Source organism: Mauremys reevesii, linkage group 11 (genome assembly GCF_016161935.1).
Source record: "Mauremys reevesii isolate NIE-2019 linkage group 11, ASM1616193v1, whole genome shotgun sequence".
NCBI classification, from domain to species: domain Eukaryota; kingdom Metazoa; phylum Chordata; order Testudines; family Geoemydidae; genus Mauremys; species Mauremys reevesii.
The window spans coordinates 26,869,957-26,883,539 of NC_052633.1; the positions used below are offsets into that span (position 1 = coordinate 26,869,957).

The window sequence follows — 13,583 nt, forward strand, 5'->3', positions numbered from 1 at the left end:
AGGTCTTCAAATCCCAAATGTTAATTTTCTGTATATTTCAAGTTTCTAGTTATGCACTTGTCAAACAAATGTATCAGCAGAAAGATATTTTTCCCAGATCTGATACTTGTAGGAAATCTGGCCTTTTTTTCCTGCGCACACACACGCTATATTACAAATTAGCTGTAAATCACATTTATAATAATAATACGATTAACATTATGTAGAAGATTGAATGGGTCTTTGGATCGAGCTATGGTGACTTTTTTACCTCCAGATTGTCAGTTCAACTGTAAGATAGTTTTCAGTCAGTACTGACCTGTTACCATTTGACTTCTGGTTTTTGGTCTGTGTGAAATGACTTATTGGAAGTTTCCAATCTATTTATTACTGATTTGTATTATCATAGTGCCTAGGAGTCCCCGGCATGTACCAGGACCCCACTCTGCTGGGCACCATACATAGTTCATAGTGGACAAATCTCATCATCACAGAGCAAACATTCTCAGCTGGCATGTTGGTAGTCTTGGTAAAGAGACCAGTGATGGAATGGGCTTGTAGATTTAGTTACCCTTTCACTCTCTTGATGTGGTTTCTCTGCAACAGGACTGGGGCAAATTGAAGGGGTGTACTTGGAAGTCTTGTACTCCTGCTTCTTGCACTGTTCCTAATTTGTGAGTATATGGAACACCTTAGAAGATTACCTTGTACTAAATACCGTCAACCTATAGCATTCACAAACAGTAACTTCACTTGAAAAAATTATCCATGCCTGTGATTAATCTATATTCACGTTATATATAAAAGAGCTTTCATTATTCAGATTAATTCAATGGCATATGTAACTCATAGCTTGAACATCAGTCTGTCAAATTGGATACACAAGAGTTTCTGTACTGCATTAAATACAGTTTTCCCTCACTTATTTCACAGGAGTTAGTGCTTTTATTAAATTAGAACATTAGTAAGTGGACTGGTATCACCTGCTAGTAGCCCCAACTTCAGGGAGGTTCTCAGTCTGTGGGAGGCTCAGCACAAACTGCTAAGTTAGTCACATCAATTACCTTTACCAGCATTACTTGTACCACATTGTGGAATAGCTGTAATAGTAGCTCTGAATGAGAAACTCCTCTAGTTTTTCAGTCAGGGTTTGGTGGTTGTCCGTAGATGTTGTGAGGAGAGAGAATGCAAGAAAGGATGTGTCAGAATGCCAACAAGAATTGGCAGGCCAACTGACAGTCCCTCTAGATATCAATTTTAACCCAAACAAAACTCTTAACCTAAGTCTTCTGAGCACAGTCATTAGTCTGTTCTAGATTAAAGGATTCAAATAGGGAAAAAAAACCTCTGTCAGCCAGGCTATAAAAAGAATTTAACATATTGCTATACAGGGTGTCTAAAGCAGTGGTTCCCAAACTTGTTCCTCCACTTGTGCGGGGAAAGCCCCTGGCAGGCCGGGCCTGCGCCACTTCCAGCAGCTCCTATTGGCCTGGAGCAGCAATCGGCCGAACCTGCGGATGCGGCAGGTTAAAAAAAAAAAAAAAAACAGCCCGGCCTGGCCTGCCAGGGGCTTTCCCTGCACAAACAGCGGAACAAGTTTGGGAACCACTGGTCTAAAGGGTTAGTTAATAGACTTGACACACTGAAGTTGTGTTTGCTCCGGATGGAAATTGTCTTCTGAGAACACCTGCTCTTATTGGTCAGCTTTTCAATAGTTAGCATTGTTAGTCTCAGAAGAAAGTGCTGCTATCAAAACTAAGGTGCATCTGACTTCCTCTTTGCAGTTTGAAACATCTAATGTTTTTCAGAGTGGCTACCAATGTATAAACAAAGCATGAATTCTATTGCAGAACCTGGGTTTCTTTAACAATCCTCCTACTGCCACTCTGAGTCAACTCTTAGAAGTACTGAGCTGGCAGTTTTCATCTTATGTTGGTCGTGGACTCAATTCTGAGCAGCTCAATATGCTGGCAGAGAAACTTATAGGTAAGAACCATAAAACTATGATAGCGGTTCAATTTCCATTTACTTCTAAATATTACACACGACAGGCCACGCTCTGCCCACTTGCAGGTTAGAGGTCAGAATTCATGCCCCAAATCCCCTCCTCCACCACCACCCTCCTGCCTCCACATTGTGCGCTAGTTCTAACCCAGTTTGTAAACACACAGTTTGCCTTCCTCCCCTTTGTGGTCTCATGGGCTGTTGCCACAGGTGACATCACGTTTCAGTAACACAAACCTCCTCCACCACTCAGCTCAGCATTGCCAATTGTTTGTTAATACTTTCAAAGTAAAAGTATGTTTCACCTTATTCATGACAAAAAGTGCCTCAGCTTGTGAACTTTCAGGCAGTAAGGCAAAGCAAAAGGGTGTCATGGTTGTAACAAACTATGGTAAGCTTTGTTAAAGAACTATCAACCTATTATGAAATGAAAGGGCAATCTTGGTCTATTTAAAAAAATATATATATATACCTTTTATCTTCTGGGTCACTTGTCTTCCAAAGGCAAAGAGGGATCACTCCTGCTCTGCTGATGAAGCAGGGGAATGGGGGGGGGCGTGTCTATATGGGCAGGAAGTGTAATAGTTAAGTCATAGTAAGCCTTCTAGTAGCAGGATGGTCACTTGAAGGTTTCCACTACCTGTCCTGCTGAAGAGGGATTCAGGCTTTGGAGGAGGCTGGTAGATTTATCTGTGGTTAAAAGGTGGAGAGGCTGTTACTTCTAATGTCAGTCAGGTGGATATTGTCAGGTGGATATTGATTGGACTGATTGCCCTTTTTTGATGGAGGGAGGGAAGAAAAGACGTTGACAAAACACAGGGGGCTCCTTAGCTAGATTTTAGTTTTGGTGGAGGCTGAGGTGGGGAGGTGTCAGGATTTCCCCACACACACACACACACTCTGAACTCTGGGGTACAGATGTGGGGACCCACATGAAAGACCCCCTAAGTTTATTTTCTACCAGCTTAGGTTAAAACTTCCCCAAAGCACAAATTCCTTTCCTTATCCTTGGACGGTATTGCTGCCACCACCAAATTTCAGGAAAAGGTCACTTGGAATCCCTATCCTCCCAAAATATGCCCCCTGAGCCCTTCACCACCTTTTCTGGGGAGGCTTAAGAATAATATACCAACCAATTGGCTTAGCAGTGTGAGCACAGACCAGACCCTGTGTCTTCAGGACACTAAAAATCAATCAGGTTCTTAAAAGAACTTTATTCATAAAGAAAAAAGTAAAAGAATCACACCTGCAAAATCAGGATGGAAGGTAACTTTACAGGGTAATAAAAAGATTTAAAACACAGAGGATTCCCCTCTGGGGTCAGCTTCACAGTTTTATTCCTGTTTTTGTAACTACCTCTGTAGCACAGAAAAATTCACAAACCAAAACAAAAGATAACCTAACGCATTTCCTTGCCCTACTTACAATTTCTGTGGTTTTAGATGGATTATGCCAGGTATATTTTTAGGAGATATTGTACCCGCTTGACTTCTCCCTCCATCCAGAGAGGGAACAACAAACAAATCCTTCCCCCTCAGATTTGAAAGTATCTTCTTTCCTCGTTGGTCCTTCTGGTGCGGTGCCAACTAGGTTATTTGAACTGCTTAACCCCTTACAGGTAAGGTGATTCAGTACAGCTGCCAAGGAGGGATTTTATGCACCCTTCCCTCTATATTTATGACAGGAGGATACTTCTGAGGTATAGCAAAAGGGGATTAAAGCAGCTGCTAATGGTTTGGGGAAGGCTGCTGCAGGAGGCTTGGGAGGGGAAGGCAATTTGCCTAGAGGAATGAAACCACTTTTTTTAGTAGTTTGTTGTACAGGAGGAGGGAACATCCAGATTAGAGCCACTTCCTTCAGTGAAGTGATGGTGGTGCAGGTTGAAGAGAGGTGCAGTTGTGCATGTCCAATGTGCACATAGTCAACCTCTTCCAGGGCTGGGATCCAGAGCTGCAACCACATTAATAAAATTTGAGGGACGAGATCGGGAGTGAGAATGCAAAAGACCTGCAGCCACAACAAGGGGAATCATAAGTACAATAGAAAAAAAAAAACCGAAGGAAGGTCATGTTTGCATTCCCCCAGGCATTGTGTCTGTACCTGAATCCTCCTTCTGCAAGATGGTCAGGCTGAAAGATCTCCCCTCCCAGCTCCCACTCCTTCCCCAAACAAGTGATCTAGCCTGTTACTGGATAAATGTCTGGGACCTGGTGCAATTTCCGTGTGCCATTTCCTGTCTAAACAAGATCTCCCTCCTCTTGTATCTCAGTAACTAAAAGGAAAAAAAAATAGGATGAGGTTGGTTTTATTTCACAGGAGAATCATGACTTCTTATTTAGACATTAAAGATTTGAAACAACACGACTAATAACTACATGTTAAGTGATGTTACTCTAAAGGTACTATATTTATTTTCTGCTAGCATTTACAGAAGAGTAAATTGGTAGGGACCATATGTATCATAAAAGATTTTCTTATTAGAAATTTGAACAGAAAATCTCAGATAAAGTGAAGCCCATGAGCAGCAAACTCAGATAAAAAGTGTAACTCTGTGTTTAAGTTGATATAGAACAGAAGTCCCAAATTGCTTCAAAGCATTGCTGTAACATTTACATTGCAGGTCCACCTATAGAGAAACTTTGCTTGTAGTCATGTTGTTCAGTTAAATGTCATGTACAATGTAAATGCTTTAATATTTGAATATCACAAATGAACCTATTTCAGGAACTTCAGACAAGGGGACTGATATATTTCTTTTTACATTTTAGGGCAACAAATTAGTTACACTGATTATCAACTGTCCTGGGCAAAGTTCTGCAAGGTATGATTGTAAAAAAAAATTTTTTAAAAAAAATATTCTTTTTTCCTTTGAGTGCCTGCTTGCAGGCTTAATTCTGCCCCATTGATATCACTGACAAACCTCCCACTTGACATGTCTGAAATCAGGATTGGCCCCATCCTGAGCTGCCCTATGTCAGGATTTCCAGGCCTAGCACACTTAAATTAAATTCTAAAATGCTACTTAATGGAAAGAAGCAAAAAAGGATCCTAATGGTTAAATCTGGCTGGGAGGAGTTCATGCCCTAAACCACAGTGGGTCACCATCTACTCCACAGAATGACCTGTCCTAAAGTTGTTGAAACTAAACTATTTTTTAATAAAAGACATTTTAATGGCAGTACAGTTTAAATTGGCACATACAGGCCATCTCTAGAAAATTAATGGCTTGACCATTCCAGTTAGCTTACCAACTGACTTAAGAAACCATTATCACTGATGGGAGCCAGACCCTGAAATTGTTTTAAAAAGTTAAATTACTCCAAATGCTCATTTGTGAACTGAAACAAAGATACTTCAAGAACTGATTGGCTGTAAATCAATACATCTAAATACTTTGGTCAGAATCAGACAAAAATACTGAGTATGGAAAGTAAATCCAATACATTCATATTAAAGATGCATTATTTGTAATATTTGAAGATTCTTGGAAGTAAATAGCTGTGTTCTGTGCTCTCACGCTGTAGTTTCATAGTGAGAGAGAAATTATATAAACATTAATTATTCTAAATAAAGAATGTAAAATGAAGCACTTCCTCTAAAAATCTTGAAAAGCAAATCATAGATATTTTGTTTTTACACAAGATAGTAAGATTTGAATTGCTGCTTTTAATACATTTCTCTATCATTCTCACATAAATAGAAACTAGAACTATTCCTGTGAAAATGACAGGAACATGCAGCATTGATACTGTGTTAAAGATGTGGTTGAAATTATCTTTTTATTTGTTTGTTTATTTTACCAATAGGAACATTTACCTGGAAAGTCATTTACCTTTTGGGTATGGCTCGAAGCAATACTGGACCTAATTAAAAAACACATTCTTCCTCTTTGGATTGACGGGTGAGCAATATACTGGCAACTGTCCATTAACATAACATGTTTATCTCATTTGTCCCTTCTCTTTATTACGTCTACATTCAGCATTAAAGAAAGGAATTCCCAAAGGCCTAAAAATCTCCAAGTATGCCATATTGTTTGCATTTATTTGTAGCCTGAAGAAAACTCTACTTTTTAGATTTCTCCTTTATGGACTCAGTTAGTTTACAGGCAAGTAATATGATAAATTTTGTCATGCTCCACACTGTGATGGGGGCCCATGCTGTGTTCCTGTGCAGATAAAACTCCCACTAACTTCATGTGGAGCCTTTGTGAGGTCTATAGCAGTGGACCCTATAAAACCAGCCTTTGACTTTGATTGGCACTTATCTGGCATTGCAAGATAAAAGTTGGGAAATGAATGCCACAGAATGGATGCTGTAATTACTCTGTAAGTAAAGCCATGATTTTCTTATACTTGCAGGTATATAATGGGATTTGTGAGCAAGGAGAAAGAACGAGTTTTGCTCAGGGACAAAATGCCTGGAACATTTTTATTAAGGTTTAGTGAAAGCAACCTAGGAGGAATTACCTTTACCTGGGTGGACCCATCAGAAAACGGTAAGTGCAGCTTAAAAGTGTAAAATTCAAGGCAACCTAAACTATAAATGATAGGTGAAATGTGTAGCTGATTATGACTGTTGACCTCTTTGCCTATTCACAATTATATTGCCTTTGTGTCTTTACAGGAGAAGTAAGGTTCCACTCAGTGGAACCCTATAATAAAGGTCGTTTAACTGCGCTGCCATTTGCTGACATTTTGCGAGATTACAAAGTGATTTTGGCAGACAATGTTCCTGAAAATCCACTGAAATATCTGTATCCAGATATTCCCAAAGATAAAGCCTTTGGCAAATACTACAGCTGTCAGCCAAATGAAGGTTGGGCTCTATAGTCTATACTTATCCTTTTTGGAAAGTAACATTAAATTCAGATGATATGCAAATTAACTTTTTTCTAAGCAAAACAAATGTTTACTTGTGAAAACATTACCTCATTTTATGGAATGCCTTTCTAAAAACAGTACTTGTTTTCTCATGCACCCCCTATCTGCCTATTGTTTCCATCTGTTGTCTCTTGTTGTATACTTAGATTGTAAGCTCTTTGGGGCAGGGACTGTGTTTTTGTTGTGTGTTTGTTCAGCACCTAGCATAGTTGGACCCTACTCTATGAATTGTAGGTAGTACAGCAATACAAATAATAAACAATGACACATAGGCAGGTCTACACTGGGGTTGGGAGGATTGATCTAAGTTATGCAACATCAGCTTATGAATAACGTAGCTAAAGTCAACGTACTTAGATAAACTCACCGCGGTGTCTTCACTGCGATACATTGACGGCCGACACTCTCCCGTCGACTCCACCTGCGCCTCTTGCCCTGGTGGAGTACCAGAGTCGATGGGAGAGCACCGGGTGGTCGATTTCTTGCATCTAGACTAGACATGATAAATCAATCGGTGCCCATCGATCGAGCGGGTAATGTAGACAAGCCCTTAGATACGCACAAGCTAAGAAACATCTCTGTGAAAGCAGTCATATTAGAGGAAGTTATTCAATTCATTATTTACAAAAATACAATTACTTTCAAATTACATTTCTTTGCCCATGTTTCAGATATTTATTTTTATTTCTAAGACCACTTATTTGTCTGCTTCAAGAATTATGTAGCAGTGTCACTTGATGTCTCTTCAGTTCCAAGAACCTCTCATTTGAGGTTCAGGGGACTTACTCTCATGGGCTATTTGCCAATACTAACTTATAATTCCAGATCCCATGCAATATATATTGACTAAAATTGCCAGTGTAGTCAGAATTACTTATGAATGAATACAGTCCTATTTTGTCCTCTCATGAAAGGTTTCAGTTAAATGCAGATGTTTGCAGGATTGGCTTCTAAAGGCTCAGACCTGCATAGACTTGAGCACATACCTATAATGCATTTAAGTACCCCTCATGACTTCAGAGGAACTTCTTAAGTGAGTCCAGTTACTTGTGTGTGCAAGTCTGTGGAGGTTCAAGTCCTGTTTTGTTGCCCATGTTCTTGTTGCCCATTTATGGTTAAAAAAATAGTTATGTTTCCCTTTCAATACATTATGCTCTGCAGCTTTTAAAATATTTGTATTAAATCTCAGTAAATAATAGGCATAGAAACTTTAGGGCATTTTCAAAAAATTTCTTAATGTTGATTCTTTTTTAGTCTCAAGACCTACAGAAGGAGCGGTCAAAGGTTATGTCCCTGCTGTATTTATCCCAATCTCCAAAATGTGAGTAATCTAAGAGCTGTTTTACACTTTGGATGTTTTTCATTAAGTCTGTGTACCTCCCTTCACCCCTTTGATTCCATTTTTCCCCCCATGGAAATACCTAGTGATATCAACACAGAGATATGGGCCCCAATTCTCTGGTCTGGCAAAGGAGTGCTCAGTGTAAGTCTGGGGAAATAAGTAAAGAGGGCTTTAAAAACCACCTCTTCTCCCCCAGGCCTGGTGCTGTCTATGCATCAGGAGGGTATGCTAAATAAATTAGAGCAGCCTTTAGGCTCCTCTAATGTGTTCCAGCTTTTAATGTCCCCCAGAATCTTGGGTATGGTAGCTGGGTTTTACCTTTATTTCCCTGACTACAGCTCCAGCATGAAGTGGCCAGAAAGCTCTGACGGAGCTCCTCTGCAGTTCTAGATCACAGGAAGATCCCCCTATGCAGGCAGAATTAACAAATTAAACAAGGTTTAGGGCACCTTTGTGCTCCTGGAGTAGTACAATGTGTACAGTATGTTTTTGTGTGTGTGCCAGCAGCTATATCTTTTCAAGGTATTCTCACTATGTTGTTGGCTAATAGGACATTAGCATGCAGTTGGCTCTTTCACAGGCTACTTGCTGCTAAATCAGTGTTACCCAAACACAGATCTACCATGGAATGATTATTTCCATGTCAGCATCCCTTATTGATGCATTAAGTAGCAAAGGGGTTTCTTCCCATTATTTCCTAATCATCTTTAAGGTTATTTATTTTATTTGTGTTTCTTTTAAGCCTATATGATTCCACAGATCCACATTCTCCATCAGATCTTCTTCCCATGTCTCCAAGTGTTTATGCTGTGCTGAGAGAACACCTGAGTCCCACAGTAATTGAAACTGCTGTATGTTGCAATTTTTTTCATTCATAATTTACCACTAAGCAAATGGGGTCTGCTTTGTGGAGAGAATGGAGAGAAAGGCTTCTTTTGCAGTGCAAAAGGGTGAGAGTACAGTTGTCACCATTAAAAGGTCAGCACTTGCCTTCAGTTCTCATACAGTGCTATGGGAGATAATCCAGTTCTTTCCTATTCTAAATGCAGTAGAATTCTTCAGTATGGTACGAAATGTTGTCTTTTTCATGGTAACCATTGTACTATGAACTTTATATCTTAGAACATTGCAATGCAGGGATCTCAAAATTCCATGCAAGGATCTCCAATTTCTGTACACACATTAATTAAGCTTCAACACCCATAACTGTATGTAAGTATTGTACCGATTTTACAGATAACAGAGGGCTTGATTCACCCATTACCATGCATTTTATGTAGTTGCCATTTCTGATTTGGTAGCATTTTACAGACACTTTGCACTAATGAAAATGACTGCTTCATCTGCATGGTGTAGATGAGTCTGTCTCCGGGATGTTAAAGGTGAACTGAAATGTCTTAACTAAACAAATATAAAACATTCATTAAAAGTCCATGGAGAGACTTAAAAGTTACATTACAAATTACATTACAAATTTTAAAATCATTTTCTATTTTCCTTGCCTGCAAAGAACTGCATTCAGAGCTTGGTGCAGAACATGAGGCAGCTCAGCCTCCAGTTGCACCCAAAGCAGGAGAGGTTCTTACATTTCTTACCCTGGTTTAAATATTTGGGGACCGAACCTGGCTGGTGTGATTTGAAGCTCTCCCGTCACCATCGGCTTAGTAGCATCTTCACTAAAGCACTACAGCAGCGCAGCTGCAGCTGTGGCACTGTACGTGAAGACAACCACTCAGTTTGTGGCAAGAGGGAACTTTTAGCGTACAGTAGCAGAGTCCATGTGGTGAGTTAGTGCACAGCAAGCTAGTGTGCTGTGTATCCACTTCTCAGCTTGACGCATACTAAGTCTCCATGTAAACAAGCCCCTAATTTCCCCAGAGTGTGAGTGAGTGTGTGCGTGGGGCACAGGGGTGGCTCTAGGAATCCTGCCGCCCCAAGCAGGGCGGCGCGCCGCGGGGCGCGCTCTGGCGGTCGCCGGTCCCGTGGCTCTGAGGGACCTCCGGCAGACGTGAGCTCCCGAGCCACGGGACCAGCGAACCCTCCGCAGTCATGCCTGCGGGAGGTCCACTGGTCCCGCGGCTCCGGTGGACCTCCCCCAGGCATGACTGCGGAAGGTCCGCCGGAGCCGCCTGCCGCCCTGCCGGCAAAATGCCGCCCCAAGCGCGCTCTTGGCGCGCTGGGGTCTGGAGCCGGCCCTGGTGAGGCATCTCCCTCTGTATAGTTCTAGGGTCTGAACCTAAACTCCCAGTGTCTCTTTAAGTGGCTGGTGGGGAACCATTACATAAGTCAGGGCTTCGTTTGCCCTGTAAGTGTGTGTTTGTCACTGGAAGTAATTTGAGCAAATATGGCTTGTTTGTTTTGTTTTTAAATATGCAGCAAGAATTGCCTTAAAGCTGATGTTTTCATTCCTCTCTTCTAGCTGAGTTCTCCATGTTCAGCTGACTGAAATTCAGACACCATGAAGAACAAAGCAGCCAAAATACTTTATAAAATGAAAGTTTAAAAAAAGAAGTTGTTTCTGCAGCTTTGTAAATAAGGGTTTCCTGGAAGCCAATGCGATGTTCTTCTTGGGCCTACATGTACTTTCAAATGCATGTAAATCAGAAGCCTCCCCAGGGAAGTCACTGGAGTTACAAACATCTGGCATCATTTGGATCCTGTCACTGAAGTTCTCACTCAAGGGAATATTACCTCTTAACTCAATGGGCCAAATCCTTCCCTGGTGTGCAACTCCATTGACTTCAGTGGCATTACACTAGGTATGAATTTAGCCCAGCGGGCCTGCTTATGGAAATAAGGACTGCAGTGTTGCTGTAAAATAGGACTTACGGTAGGATGGAGATGTTCTGTTCATGAAACATTTTGAAAGCAGGACTTTAGAATAACTAAAGAGATTTAAGATGTGTTCAGAAAATCAGGATTTATGCTGTCCATTTCATGTTCTGTTTGTATAATGTCTATTTCTTTGGCTTTTATTTTAAATTAAAGGTTCTCATCCATCCCTTCATGACACTGACCATAGGTGCTAGGAGTCAGCTTTTCCTGCCATGAACGGCTTTCAGTACAAAGGGACAGATTTTATCTTCCTGCAGTAAAGGGGGAGGGAAGAAGGAGGAGAAGGGAATAATGGAAATAGAAGAGTTCGCTAGAAACTCTAGAGCAGGGGTGGGTAGTTAATTAGTTTTTGCTAAGTTCTACATTTCTCGGTCAAGGTCCAGACTCCAGAGAAAATAATAAAAACAATAATAATAAGTAAATAAAAAGATGTCGGGGTCCGTTTAAAAGTATCTGGCGGTCCGGATTTGTCCCGCAGGCCACCTATTGATTACCCCTGCTCTAGAGGCACTACACTTTGAAGGTCAATAAATTTCTGTACCTCCATTCTGCATCTGTAAAGCAGGGCTAATAAAATCTCTCTGTCTTGCAGGACATTTGTGAGGGTAAATGTATTCAGGGTTGTGAGGCACTACGATGAATACTTCAGAAAAGCCCATAAAGAAAGAAAACAGTCCTTATTCAATGCAGAGTTTAGATGGTGTGCCATAATCAAGGCCTTAGAGGGACACAGAATGATTAAAAAGGATACCAAAGAGCTGCTTCATTTTCTGAGTACTGTCCAACATGCGCCTAGTCAGAGTGCAAAGTTACAAAGAGCTAAATTACCTCAGATATAGATGTAAATAAGCAGAATAACCAGTTCTTAACATAAAAGGTTATTTGCCTTTTTAAAGCAGCCAAGTTACTCTTAGTCATGACAGTCTGTCTTTTCTCAGAATTACTCATGACAAATTAACTTTTAGAATAACTTAGACACTGACAATTTACAAAAGAAAGATAGATATCCAAGTTCTGCCTGCGAAGTATGCAGTCTTGAGCATACTTAATTGTGCAAGCAAAATGTGCATTTGTACAAGCAAATGGTTAGGTACAACATAGGCCGGGTCTATGCTAGAAATTAGATCAGTTTAACTATGTCGGTCAGGAGTATGAAAAATCCACAACCCAAGTGGCGTTGTTAAACCAATCTAAGTCCTCATGTAGACAGCACTATGTCAGTGGAAGAATTCTTCTGTTAACCTAACTACTGCCTCTCGAGAAGGTGGATTACCTATGCGCATAGGAGAACCCCTTTCTTCAGTGTAGGTAGTGTCTACAGTGAAGTGCTACAACTGCGCAGCTGTGCCACTAGAGCATTTTAAGTGTAGGCAAGCCCTTTGGCACCTGAGATGAAATCCTGGCCCCACTGAAGTCAATGAGAGGTTTGTTATTGACTTCAGTGGGTCCAGGATTTCATGCCTACTCCCCACCCCAACCCCCCGACCACCGTCAAAAAAGAGTGACCCTCAACATTTACCATACAGTTTTGTTTGTTAGGCACCTCCAAAGGTATCTTACTAAGGCCTTTTGTGGGCCATCCCTGGAGGCTCTCCCATTTAAATAGATAATGTACCTGGGATCTGAAAGCAAAACGATACCAATGTAGTACCTTTAGTAGGCCTGTTTTAGCTCTTAGCCTAGTGGCTTGGCTGATAGCACTATAACATTAAATTGAAAACTTCTAGAACAATCTTAGGATTCCTGCTCCTCTGGTCACGAGACATGAGGGTCAGTGCACAGAGCCACTATGAGCATCTCTGAGTAGTAACATAGGGAAAAATCCGCTGGGGCAGGGATGCAAGATCAGAGCATATGGTTAGAAGCGGAATAAGCAGTTGGGAGTCCAGCTCTTCCCCACTAGTATTGTCCTCAGTTGTAAACTGTCGAGAAAGCAAAGGGAGAACCCCAATGATCTGATTCACCTGGCATCTCCTTGCTCTGCAAATGGAGTATGCTAAAATAAATGAATACATTTTTTTCGCTGTCTAGTCTGAATGATTTGTACCTAGTCGGGGATGTAGTCAAACTTTGAGAACCCCATGACCATAAGTAATTCTCCAGAAACATGGCACAGAGCTGATATTAAACCGTGTACATAGTTTCATAATCTCTGTAATTTATACATGACTAATAGAAATAAAATTAGATTTTGTTTTGTTGTTGGATATTTGGTCTTGTGGGACTTTTAAAGATAAGACAAAAGTGGAAGCACTCAGTCGCCTTGGTTGTTCCTGAGTCTGAACCACCAGTGTGAACTGAGGCATTTAAAGAGGCAAGCATCAAATTCATCCAGCATCTGCCACCACACAGTTTGTTTAATCTATAATGCTTCTGTGACGTAGTGGGGAGCCAGCTGTGGTCACTCAATTAGGGTGAACTGCAAAGAATGGGGCAGACAATTCCCATAAACCTGGTGGATATTCCAATACTTCGATTCACCAAGACAGCATAAAACAGCTTCTTTATTACCTTACTCGTTGCATAGAAGTCTAAACAAC

General features: G+C 40.9%; 1 protein-coding gene across 3 annotated transcripts in view; it reads left to right on the forward strand.

Moving 5' to 3' along the window:
- The window catches only part of STAT4 (signal transducer and activator of transcription 4), a 68,984-nt gene extending 55,922 nt beyond the window's left edge, over positions 1-13,062 (forward strand). For 2 of the 3 annotated variants that reach the window (XM_039494691.1, XM_039494692.1), the window contains 8 exons: positions 1,830-1,965; positions 4,752-4,804; positions 5,790-5,884; positions 6,345-6,481; positions 6,610-6,801; positions 8,121-8,187; positions 8,951-9,059; positions 10,628-13,062. In XM_039494691.1, the coding sequence (XP_039350625.1) occupies positions 1,830-1,965; positions 4,752-4,804; positions 5,790-5,884; positions 6,345-6,481; positions 6,610-6,801; positions 8,121-8,187; positions 8,951-9,059; positions 10,628-10,654 (816 nt within the window). In that variant the 3' untranslated portion in view covers positions 10,655-13,062. The remainder of the gene's footprint in view (positions 1-1,829; positions 1,966-4,751; positions 4,805-5,789; positions 5,885-6,344; positions 6,482-6,609; positions 6,802-8,120; positions 8,188-8,950; positions 9,060-10,627) is intronic. The other variant, XM_039494693.1, reaches the window with a different exon arrangement.
- Positions 13,063-13,583: the final 521 nt, after the last annotated feature.